This window comes from Narcine bancroftii, chromosome 4, assembly GCF_036971445.1.
Source record: "Narcine bancroftii isolate sNarBan1 chromosome 4, sNarBan1.hap1, whole genome shotgun sequence".
Taxonomy (NCBI): Eukaryota; Metazoa; Chordata; class Chondrichthyes; order Torpediniformes; family Narcinidae; genus Narcine; species Narcine bancroftii.
In genome coordinates this window covers 216463565-216475764 of record NC_091472.1, presented here as the reverse complement: position 1 = coordinate 216475764, position 12200 = coordinate 216463565, and the positions used below count along the sequence as shown (strand labels likewise).

Below are 12200 nucleotides of genomic sequence, written 5' to 3'. Positions count from 1 at the left end.
GTCAGAGAGTGGTGAATCTGTGGAATTTGTTGCTGTGGAGGCCAGGTCGTTGGGTGTATTTAAAATAGGTTGTTAATTAGCCAGGGCATCAAAGGTTATGGGGAGAAAGGCCGGGCCGTGTGGCTGGTGGAAAAATGATCAGCCCATGATTGTATGGTGGTGGTGACTTGATGGGCTGAATAGCCACGTTCTGCTCCTCCGTCTTATAGTTCAAACAAATGCAGCAACTGGCACAGCTGGAAACAGGAAGGAAACTGCACTCCCCCATTGGTTGTCAGGGCGCTGGGCATTGGTGGAAGCAAGGGGTAGTAACCACCCTCCCCCCCTATGCTCCCTCCTCATCACCTCAGGGTTGGCCAACTCTCCTTTGGGAGACAGCCCAAAGTGTCATGGGCGAGGAACGGTGAACGCAAGGCACTCCCTGACCACCCCCCCCCCACCACAACTCGATAGCGTTTACCCAGGGAAGGCAGTGAGACCACTAGTGCTGTGGTAATTTTCCAGAGCTTCTAGAATTCAGAAATTGCACTCTGTCCTGAGACGTTAACTGCCTGCTGCTTCCCATGGACGCTGCCTGATCAGCCGAGTTCCCCCATTGCACCCATTTCCCCAGAGTCTCTCTCCTCCCCCATCCATCTACTTACCTCCAGCTCCCAAACCCCAATCCCCGCACCGTTTTTTCCTTCTACCCTCCTGCCATAGCTACCTGTGTTCTCTCACCTTTCAGCCTGTGTCCCTTCCACTGCCCCTTCCTCCTCTATTCCCCACCCCCCTCCCCCACCTTTTTCACGTGCCTGCCTGCTTTTGGTCATACCTTGACGAAGGGCTCAGGCCGGAAACATTGGCTACCCCTTTACATCCTATGGATCCTATGTTACCCGCTGGGCTTTTGTGCACTACTCTCGACCCCAGCGTCTGCAACCTACTGGCTTGGCATCGGGGTAGATGGATGGCAGGCAAAATCTGGCAGATCATGGAGGGCAATCAAAGGGTAGCCCTTCCTGCGCACATCCAGGCACACCCAACAGCAAGTCTTTGAATGGTGAGTATCCCATTCGAAGGCTGACTGGAAGTGACACTGGAAGATCCAGTGTGGTCACAGGGGCTAGAGTGATGCTGGTGAGGATGGACTCTGACACCATTGAGGCCACAGTCTTGCATTAGAACAGCCATCCTCAATGAGGGCCTTACACCACCCCCACTCAGGGGTGGCGGGGGGGTGGTTGAGAGCACACCAGCCTTGTTTTCTTTTCACCTCACGTAACACAAATACATTTATTGATTTTTTTTAATATGGGAGAGAAGAACAGATGAAAGCAAAACTTGTCTGCTTCACAGGGATTGGGGGCCCCCATAATCTTTGAGCAGAGAGTCCTGGGGGTGGGGGGGTGGGGATAGTGGATAAAAAGGTTGAGAGTGGCTTCATTAGATGGTTGCTCTGTTTCCACTGGTTGCAACAAGACTGGGGCTGTTCTGGGAAGATCGTGCATGGGCTTGGGATCACCTAACTATGAGAATGATATCATTAACTGAAAGAATGCAAAGGAGATTTACAACAGTGTTCCCTGGAATTCAGGAACTGAGTTACAGGGAAGGGTTAAACAGGTTAGGACTTTATTCCCTGGAGAGTAGAAGAGGGGAGATTTGATAGAGGAATTTTAAATTATCAGGGCTTTTTTCCCCACTGAGGGTAGGTGAGGTACTAACTAGAGGACACAGGTTAAAGGTGAAAGGAGGAATCTTCACACAAAGAGTGCGGGAGTGTGGAACGAGTTGCCAGCTGAAGTGGTAAATGCAGGCTCGATTTTAACATTAAAGAAAATTTTGGACAGGTACATGGATGGGAGGGTTATGGACTGAGTACAAGTCAGTGGGAATAGGCAGTGTGATAGCTCAGCACAGAACAGATTAAAAGGGCTGTTTCGGTGCTGTTCTATGATTCTGGTGAAGAGTGATGAACATCGTCTCCCCATCCCCACATAAATTTCAATGTGGAGATACAGCACAGTAACAGGCCTTTCCAGTCTACTCCACCCAATCACACCTATGTGCCCAATTAACCCTGCAGTTTTTGGAACGGGGGAGGAAACCGGAAAAGTTACGGGGAAGAACATACGAAGTCCTTACAGACTGCAGAGGGTTCAAAGCCTCTTGGCTGGGTGGATTAACGGTAAGCCAGTGGGAGAAATGCAAGGGCTTAAACCAGGGAACATCTGCCAACGGTGCTCAGTAGTAGGGCAGGCGATGGAACGAGGGGGACTGCCAAGGGCTGGCGACGGTGGCAGGGCAACCAGGAGAAGACAGGACTTACGTGTGGTTAGAATCCGTTGAACCCGCGAGGACTGAAGGTCGCCTTGATTCGCTGTCAGTGTGACAACGTACTCGGTTCCTGGTGTCAGTTTGGTGAGCTGTCGCCGTGTGACGAACGGACGAAGCTTCAGAGAATTGAGCTTCTGGCTGGTTGTCGGTTTCCAAGACAAGACGTATTCAGTCATTTTGCCTCTCGGTGGGGTCCAGGTCACCAGCACTGAAGTGTCGGTGACGTTTCTGAAATCCAGGTTGGTCGGAGCGTCGAGCTCTGTGTGGGTGGGGCGGGGAAGAAGGCGAAATTCACGTGGTTCATCATGTGGCCGAAACAAGGCAACCCGGTCAGCGGGAGCACAGCTGCAAGACTCCTACCCTGCCGCGCCAGCAGCCTTCCCAGGCTGGATGGAGAGACGGGTGGCCATCGGGCTGACCTAGAGACAGGGCAGCCCGAGGTGCAAGGAATGACCGATGCAGCAGCCAATTAAGGTCGTAAGGTCCCACAATTAAAAATGCAGCAAGGACCACGTAACCCAATTTAAAAAAAAAGAATCGAGGGCAACCCAGTTGGTGTAGCGGTCAGCACAGCGCCGGCGATCGGGACTGGGATTCGAATCCCACGCTGTCTGTAAGGAGGTTTTACACTCTCCCCATGTCTGCATGGGTTTTCTCTGGGAGATCCCACCATTCAAAACATACCGGGGTGTAGGTTAAATGAGTGGAATTTGGCGGCACGGACTCATGGGCCGAAAGGCCTGTATGTCTAAATTAAAACATTTAAATTAGATGCAGGATGGTAACAGGCCCTTCCAGCCCACAAGCCCGTGACCGACTAACCCACCAACCCTGTACATGTTTAGAACGCGGGAGGAAACTAGAGCACTCAGAGGAAACCCACACGGACATGAGGGGAACGTTCAAACACCTTGCAGACAGCGGCCAATTCAAACCCAGGGTGCTGGCGCTGTAATAGAGTTGCACTAACCGTACCACTTCTTTTTAGCCAGGACCCTCTCCAATCAGCATCATGGAGCCTCCCACACATGTCCGGCAGCCTAATACAAACCGGAGATGGTTGCTCCCCTGTTGGACTCATCCCAGACCTCTCTACTCCACAAGGGCCACACAGCACGGGAAAACACGCTCCCTCAAGGACACTGCATGGATGGCATTTCAATCTCCCCACATTTGTTCAACTGCCTCCCCACCTGGATTCTGCACACCCCGCCACCCCGGGAAATCTGCGGCAGACAATTAACCCCCACCAATCCACTGGTCTTTGGGATGCAGGCGGAAGACCTACTCAGAGGTCAGCCCTGGACCTAGATCCACAGAGTATAGAAGTTCTACCTGCTCACAGTGGGGTCTTGTGTGCAAGCGGGCATTAGGACAATTTTTCTTCCTGAACGCTTTTAGGTATATTTTATGGATTTTGGGCTGCTCTTCACAAAAATCACCTTAAAATTTTCCTATCCATGTACCGTTGATTTATACATAATCTATTGTTGTGATTTCCTGTCATATTTTAAGTCCACTTCAAGCAGACAAACCACGAACTGCAACATGTCACTGAAAATTCATTTTCTGCATTTGCACTTAGACTCCTTCCCTACTGATCTCGGTGCAGTCAGTGATGAACATGGTGAAAGGTTCCACCTGGGCATTGCGACCATGGAAAAGTGGCATCAGGGCAACTGGAATCCATCAATGCCGGCTGACTATTTATGAACACTGAGATGAGAGGCATCAGATGCTGAGTACAAATGAAAATCAGAAGCAAAACAATTTTAGGTCAGTTGAACTAATGTAAAGTGTCCGCGTCATTACATGATTAAAGATGCTCAATTCACTAAAAGTTAATTTAACGTTTCTCCAACTTTCCACGTGATATGGCAAACCTGAAATGGTCTTTATGCTCAGCTTGAAGTTGTCCTAACCCTAACCCTATTTTTTTTCTGGAAACAAATCTTTTTGGGGTGGGGGGGGGGGGGAAATGTTGTCCAGTGCCATTACACCTGCTTGGTTTCTTAAACAGCTTGTAAAGCCCATCTTGAAAACATGACAGGAACTGTGGAAATGGAAATGTTTTTCTTATATAAAAACATTATTGTCGGGATTGCGTTCAGTCCCAGCAGTAACAACAGAGAGACTGTTAGGACCACGTCCTGCTTGTGACATGTGGAAAGGTTGAAATAGCTGAGGAAAGTGGGGAATGGAGGACCAGAATGGTGACGGGGAGAGGAAGTGACATTGAGAGGATCAAGAACTCTTGGCCACGATAAAAATCAAACCAATTGGATTTGATAAAAGCTTTCAAAATTGCTTGGCAACTAGAAATGCTTTCAGGAGGTTAGGGGATGAGTAAGGGACCTTTAAAATGGGACAAATAGCCTTATTCTCAGCCACAAGGATTATTTGCTTCTCCTCTTGACGGCACAGGTTCCCCTGGAGTTGACACCTCTTGGTGCTCTCTGTATGGGGTGAAGTTTGAATCTGGAGATTCCGTTTGACTTGAGCATGGAAAAGAGGACATGCCTGGGCTTAATGTAGTTATGGGACAACGTGCACACCCAGCACAGAAAACCAGGGACTCCACTGGAGCAATCCCCTGAATATTGTTTCGTGAATGTCAGGGTCTTGGATGGCAAGTGTGAGCAGTTCCTTTGGTCGTCAGCATTCTCACTACCCGTGAGAAGAAGCTGTACCTCAGCCTAACACTCCTGTGTCTCTTCCCTGATGGAAGCTACTGAAAGATGCCGTGTGCAGGGTGGAAGCAACCCTCAATGATTTTGTGTGCCCTCTTCAAGCAACGATCCCAGTAGACCAGTAGATCACATGGATGGGGGGAGGGAGGCTCCAGTGATCCTCTCTGCCACTCATCGTTCTGTGGATTGACCTCCAATTCATTTCTCTGCAGCAACCGTGCCCCACTGTGATGCAGCCGGTCAGGACACTCTCGATAGAGCTCCTGTATCAGGTTGACACAATGATGGCTGGGTAGCCTTACCCACTTCAGTCTTCGCTGAAAGTGAAGTCACTGTGGTGCTTTCCTGACAAGCGAGGAGATGTTGAGTGACCACAATAGGTCACTCATTAAGTGAACTCCAAGGAACTTGGTGCTCTCCACTCTCTCTACGCCAGTTGTTGATGTGTAGTGGAGGGTGTTCGCTCCTGGTCCTCCCGAAGTCCACGATCATCTCCTTTGTCTTGACAGTGTTGAGACTTAGAGATTTTCCATCTCTTCTCTGAAGTGTGACTGATCATAATTGCTGATGAGGCCGACTACTGTTGTGTCATCTACAAACTCGACACTGTTGGAGCTGGATCTGGTGATGCAGCCGTGGGTCAGTAGCCTGGACACTAGCAGCTGAGCACACAGCCAGTGAGGTGCACCGGTGCTCAGTGTGACAGTGCTCAATGTTCTGCTACTGACCTAGACAGACTGTGGTCTTTCCATTAGGAAATCCACGATTCAGTTACAGAGAGGGGTGGTTGAGCCCCAGCGAGGACAGCTTCTCCACCAGCCTCTGCGGAATGATCGTATTAAACACCAAGCTGAAGTCTACCAACAGCAGCCTGGCATATGAGGCGTCATTCTCCAGGTGGGTCTGGACAGAGTGAAAGGATCTAACAAAGCTGACCAGGACACTTTTACAGGACAGTCTTCATTTCCCCCACTTCCCTCAAACTTACTGGTGACTTTATCCCCGACCAGGGGCCTGCTCTCTGTCTCCTGATACACTGCGTATACTCGGAAACGGTAAGTGGTCCCCGGCAGCAGGTTGGTGACCTCGATGTAGTTGTTCCGTGGTGTGGGCTGCTGAATGGGCTGCTGGCCCCGCCTGTCCAGGGGTTGGACCGTGACCCGATAGCCCGTGATCCTGCCGATTGGAGGGGTCCACGTGATGGTGATCTTGGTCTCGGTGACATCAAGGAACTGCAGGCTGGTTGGAGGCTTCATCACAACTAGAAGGAAGACCAGACATGTGAGGCAAGGCAGGTGCAACCATCCACCCCTCCATCTCCTCTCCCCCCTCCTCCTTCTCTCCTCCCCTCACCGACCTGAACAGAGGTACCTACGCTGCACTCCCAAGCAAAATAGTAGATGGCGAATCTCAAAGTCAAGGAAGTTTGATGGCAATCACCTCCAGTGTCAGCTTCTCATTCGTCTGTCCCCTCGAGACCCCAACACTGCCTGTAGACTTCAGAAGCAGGGAGGTCTATCAGCAGGTCAAAGCTTCTGTGTGGAACCCTGGCTACAGACAGACCCTCGCTCTCCATCTGTTTTCCCCTCTTCACTCTCATTTGGAAACCAGGCAGCAAACTCATTGTCAGTTTGAAGCAGGCCAGGATGGAAATATTTCAACCTTTTGTTCTGTGGAACTAGATACTCGCTAATCTCAAATAACATAATCCCCAACAGATCTGGTGGTCTCAGTAACATTATCCAGGGAGCTAACTGGTTATCAGCCTGTTTGGGATAGTGTCGGATTGGTCCCACCAGATAACTTACAGGAATCATCTCCTTGACCCAGCTGTTTTCTGTTTTCTAAACGACTCCGTCAACCCCTCTGTATCCTTGGCCACCACCCTGTCAATGACCTCTTGCGCAGCCACGTCCATAGTTTCTGGGAAAACAGGGCTTTGCACAGTTCCTGGCAGTGGCACAGATCAACAGAGTGGTTTGAAGATAAACAGTCCTCACCGGCAGGGCTTTGGAAGGGAATGCTCAAACAGCTCCCTGTTATCACCCGGTGGTCTGAAGCTGAGTCCAGCTCCCAGAGTGGAATTTGCGTCAGCACTCAGCTGCTGTTGGGTTCTCTCTCAGTTACCTGAGTCTCACCCTTTCATTGCTTACTGCATTCGGGTAGGAGTCTCAAGGCTAAAGCGGAGGCACGGGGCAGAAAACACTTTAGATTCTGCGAGGCAGGGCAATGCCTCCTGCCCCATTCGCAACTCAAATCGCAACGCTGTCACCTCTGACCTGACGGCCACTACTAGGGTCACTCACAAAAGTCTGAGGCCATGGCCCAAGAAAACTGTGGAGAACTCTCCTGTGGAATTAAGTTTCATGATGTCCACCCATAAGACACCGGAGCAGAAATTGGCCATTCAGACCATCGAGCCCACCCCACCATTCAACCATGATCTGATCCATTTCCCCCCAACTCAGTCCCACTCCCCACCCTTCTCCCTTTAACCTTTGATGCCCTGGCAAATCGGGAAAGTATCAATTTCTGCCGTAAATCCCGAACTCAGAACTGCCTGTGGCAACAAATTCCACAGATTTATCACCCTCTGGCTGGAGATTTTTGTTCTAAGCAGACCACCTTCAATTCTCTTGTCGTAAACTCCCCCAGCACAGGAAACAACCTGCCTACATCTACTCTCCATGCCTTTCAACATTCGAAACGTTTCCACGAGATACCCCCCTCATTCTCCTAAATTCCAACAAGTGCAGGCCAAGAGTATCCAACGCTCCTCATTGATAACCCTTTCATCCCCTGGAATCATCATTAGTGAACCTTCCCTGAATCGTCTCACCATTGTCCACACACGCCAGGAGGCAGAGTCATTGGGGAAGTGTGGGACAGTGAAACCTGTTACCCACTACCCTTCCCTTTGTCCATGCACCTGGATGTGATCGCTAACCTCGGGGTCTTCACCCATGCCCTGGGCTGGCACTACACACCTGGATGAGGTTCTCCCAGCGTTGTTTTCTGGATGACCAGGGGAACGCTCTCCTGGTTCTCCTCCACAGAGTAGATGCTGATGTTGTACAGGACGCCGGGATGGAGGTCAGTAAGGGTCAGATTAGTAGTGGTACTGGGCAGAATGATCTCGGTGCTGGCTCCTTCCACTGAGGGCGTATACACCACCCGGTATCCTGCAAAGAGAATCCCAAATGTGACGTCAACCACGCCATCCATTTTTCCTGCCAAACCATTACTTCCCAATGCCATCCTTCTCCCGCCTGTTATGCTAAACTAATTAGCTTTCTCTCCTTCCCCATTTTCAAGGAAGACCCCTGTTCCTCTCTCCAGCGATGCTGCCTCACCCAGATTCAGATTTCCACCATCTTCATGCCCTTCCCCAGTATTCAGTCTACCCCTTCCTTTCTCCTCCCCTCCTGGGATGGTGTCATTCAAGTTCAAATGTCCTGGAAGTCAGTGAGCCTGGGCCTGTACTGACTGCCCAGTTCTGCCTGGAAAGGCCATGGTGCACATTTGCTAGGAATCAGAACCCTGGGGTTCTCACCCAAACTTCCCCTCCACGGTCTGCACCAACTTACACCTTGGTTCTTGTAGCAAGCTGGCCTTTCTCAACTGCCTCTTAATTAAATTGTCTCTCCTAGTTCAAAGCAAACTTCGATTCAACATAAAACAAAACTTTAGAGCACAGTGCAGGCCATTTGGCCCATTGTTGTGCTAACCTATAATCTAAACCTTCCCTACCTCACACCCATAACCCTCCATTTTTCTTGCATCCGAAAGAGTTTTTAAAAATGTCGCTATTATACCAGCCTCCACTACCATCTCTGGCAATCCATTCCAGGCATCCACTACTGTTTTTTTTTTAAATCTACTCCTGACATTCCTCACCTCAATGCACCCCACCCTCAACACTCCCTGCCCTCACCTTGTATAGATGTCATCTGGTGTTTGCTACTCTCACCCTGGAAACAAGGTACTGGCTGTCCACCCCCTCATAATCTTGCACCCCTCTACTTAAGCCATCTTTTTTCGCTCCAAAGAGAAATGCCCCAGCTTTGCCAACTGTGCCTCATAAGACACGTTCTCCAACCCAGCCAACAGCTGGGTAAATCTCCTCTGCACAGCCTCCACTTCCCTCTTGAAATGAGGCCACCAGAACTGAACACAATACTCTTATTAAAAACATTTTAAAATGAAAGCACAGTTTTGGAAATGTTTCGCACTTTGGATGATCTTGTGGTGCGTTAAGTTATTGGGGTGAGTAACCCCAAATCCTGCAAAAACAATCCTGAGATCAGAGTTGACCTCTGATCAACCATGACAGCTTTCATATTCATAAATCTACAAATACAAATGAAAAATAAACCATTCACTCATTCTGACCACAGAGAGAATCCACCTAAAATCACCTGCATCCTTCAAGGGAGAGTTCCTCCCAAAATCGGGGTGCATAAATCTAGATTAATTTGGGAAATAGATTTAAATACTCAAATAAATGAAAAGGATTGGATGGATTTGTGCAAGAAGAATATGACTATGATATAGGTTAGTTCAATAAAACTTTTTACATCACAGTTATATTTGACTACACAAAAATTAAATAGATCAAGTCCTGTCATATCAGATTTATGTTTTAGGTGTAGATCGGAGGTTGGAACTTTTTTGCATTCAACTTGGCAAATGTCCTAACTTCAGGCAATTTTGATTAGGGGTAGGTAATTTTTTGGGATGAATTACACTGGGTCAAATACCCACAGGGAATTCCCAGTGTTATTGGAGTAAGGTTAAGGCTGCAAGGCCAAAATTTAAAATTAAATATTCATCAAATCAAATTTGTGCTGATTGCTTTAGCAGTGTCTAGGAAACGTACAGCAATATCACGGAAGTCAGAAATAGATTTAGGCATGGAACTATGACACACAGAAGTTCGTAGTTATATACCACTCGAGAAAATACTCATAATCTGAGAGATAGGTATCATGTTTTTTTTGAAAATATGGAACCCATATTTACAAAATTTTGGTTCAACTCCCTGAAGACATCACTTCTTGGTGACTTCCAATAGACTTTATGGTATAAATGTTTCATTTTCTTGGCATTGTCTGGTTTTTCTTATTTTTAGGGGTTGGGAGAGGGTGGGTTGAGGGGGATAGGATGATATATACCACATGTACATTTTGTTTTGAAATAATTTACAATTGAATATAATAGCTATATAACAATTACAGTACAGAAACAGGGCCATAATCGATCCCTCTAGTCCACATCGATTTAAGTCAACTCCACTAGTCCCACCTACTTGCTTCCTGCCCGTAACCCTCCAACCCCCTCACATCCACGTACACATCCAACTCCTCTTAAATGACAAAATTGATCCAGCCGCAACAACCTCTTCCAGAAGGTCATTCCACTCCGCCACCACTCTCTGAGTGAAGAAGCTTCCTCTTACATTACTTCTAAAGTCTTGCCCCCTAACCCTTAACTTATGACCCCTCATCCCAATCTCTCCTACTCTCAAAGGGAAAAGCCTATTCACATCTACTCTATCTATCCCCCTCATAATTTTATATACCTCTATCAAATCCCCCCTCAACCTTCTACGCTCCAATGAATAAAGTCTCAGTCTACTCAATCTTTCTCCGTATTCTCGATACTGCAATCCAGGCAACATTTTAGTAAATCTTCTCTGCACCCTCTCTACCTTATTGATATACTTCCTATAATTTGGGAACCAGAACTGCACACAATATTCCCAACTTGGCCACACCAATGCCTGGAACAGTCTCACAATCACCTCCCAGCTCCTATATTCTGTTCCTATATTCTATGCTTTGATTTGGCATACCAAAAGCTGCCTTCACCACCCACGTGGTTAAAAATTTATAAAGTATTCAAAAATATGACTTAGAATCTACTTGATGCTTAAAGCCGCTGAGCTGGCTCAATAGGTCACTCAGTTCAAGGGCAATTAGGGCAACAAGATAAAAGTAATAATCATCCCAGTGTTGAAACTCATTCACATGAGCCCCTTTGCATCTTAGAACGTTGGCCCAATCTCCCTGGCCCGTTGGATCAAGGTACCTGTGATGGGGGCTTGCGGACTGGACCAGCTGATAGTGATGGAGGTCTCGTCCACTTCGTCCACGCTGTACTTGGCGGGAGTGTCAGGCGCTGCGAGGAGAGGTAAAAGGTCACTGAACAAATCGAGAGGCCTTAACAAATGAAAGAGCGCAGCGCAAGACGTTGCTCTCTGGTGACCCACCTGTCGTGGGCGTCTTGGTCAGAATCAGCTTCTCTCCACCGTTGGAAATTTCGTAAACGTTCACGATGTACTTGCGCCCAGGCAGGAGGTTGGGAATGGAAACGGACGTGGCACTGCTTGAAACATCTGGTAAGAGGTTGTTAAAAGCAGAACATCAGTCATCCCATCCAAACTCTCAATGCGTCTGCTGAGTAAACCGATCACTTTTTAACACCAGAGAGACCCTGCAGAGACCAAACAGGTCAGGCAGCATCCATGGAAAGAAATGGTTGGCTGGATAGGTTAGTGTACCAGCAGCAGCGACCTGGGTACAAATCCAGCACTCTCTGTACGTTCTCCACCACATTTTTGTGGGTTTCCTCTAGGTGCTCCAGTTTCCTACCAATGTCTTAAACATATGGGGTTTGTAGGTTTTCAGCAGGGAATTCTATAGATGCTGTGATTGTAGTTTAATACATGAAAGTGTTGGGAGAAAATCAGCAGGTCACCCAGAAGCGAAGTGTAACCAACGCTTTTGGCCGAAGGGACAAACAAAATGCAGGCAGGTGGCTGAATAAAATGGTGGCAGAGCACAGGCCCTGGGGTAGGAAGGCATGAGAGAAAACAGCTAGGAAGTGATGGGGGAAAGGAGGGGGGGGAGCTGGAGGGACGGGGAGAAGAGAGAGGGGAGGAGCCTAACCAAAACAGTCCATGCCAAACAATTGAAAGGGGGGGGGGGGGTCAATGGAATATTAGGTGCTGCCCTCTCCAATTTACAGGAGAGGGCCTGGACAGAAGCGTGGGAGTGGGGCAGGGAATTGAAATGGGAAATCCCCATTATTGCTGCAGACAGAGCGAAGGGGCCCACTTCTCTTACGTAGGAAGTCACAACAGGAGTCCCGGATGCAGTAGAAGAAAAGGTTTGTAGGTTAATTGAGGCA

General features: G+C 48.4%; 1 protein-coding gene across 1 annotated transcript in view; it reads right to left on the bottom strand.

Moving 5' to 3' along the window:
* LOC138762437 (fibronectin-like) overlaps window positions 1-12200 on the bottom strand; it is a 104303-nt gene that overhangs the window by 49438 nt on the left and 42665 nt on the right. The window contains 5 exon segments of the mRNA XM_069936194.1: window positions 2312-2578; window positions 5998-6270; window positions 7997-8191; window positions 11100-11189; window positions 11281-11406. Coding sequence (XP_069792295.1) covers window positions 2312-2578; window positions 5998-6270; window positions 7997-8191; window positions 11100-11189; window positions 11281-11406 — 951 coding nt within the window.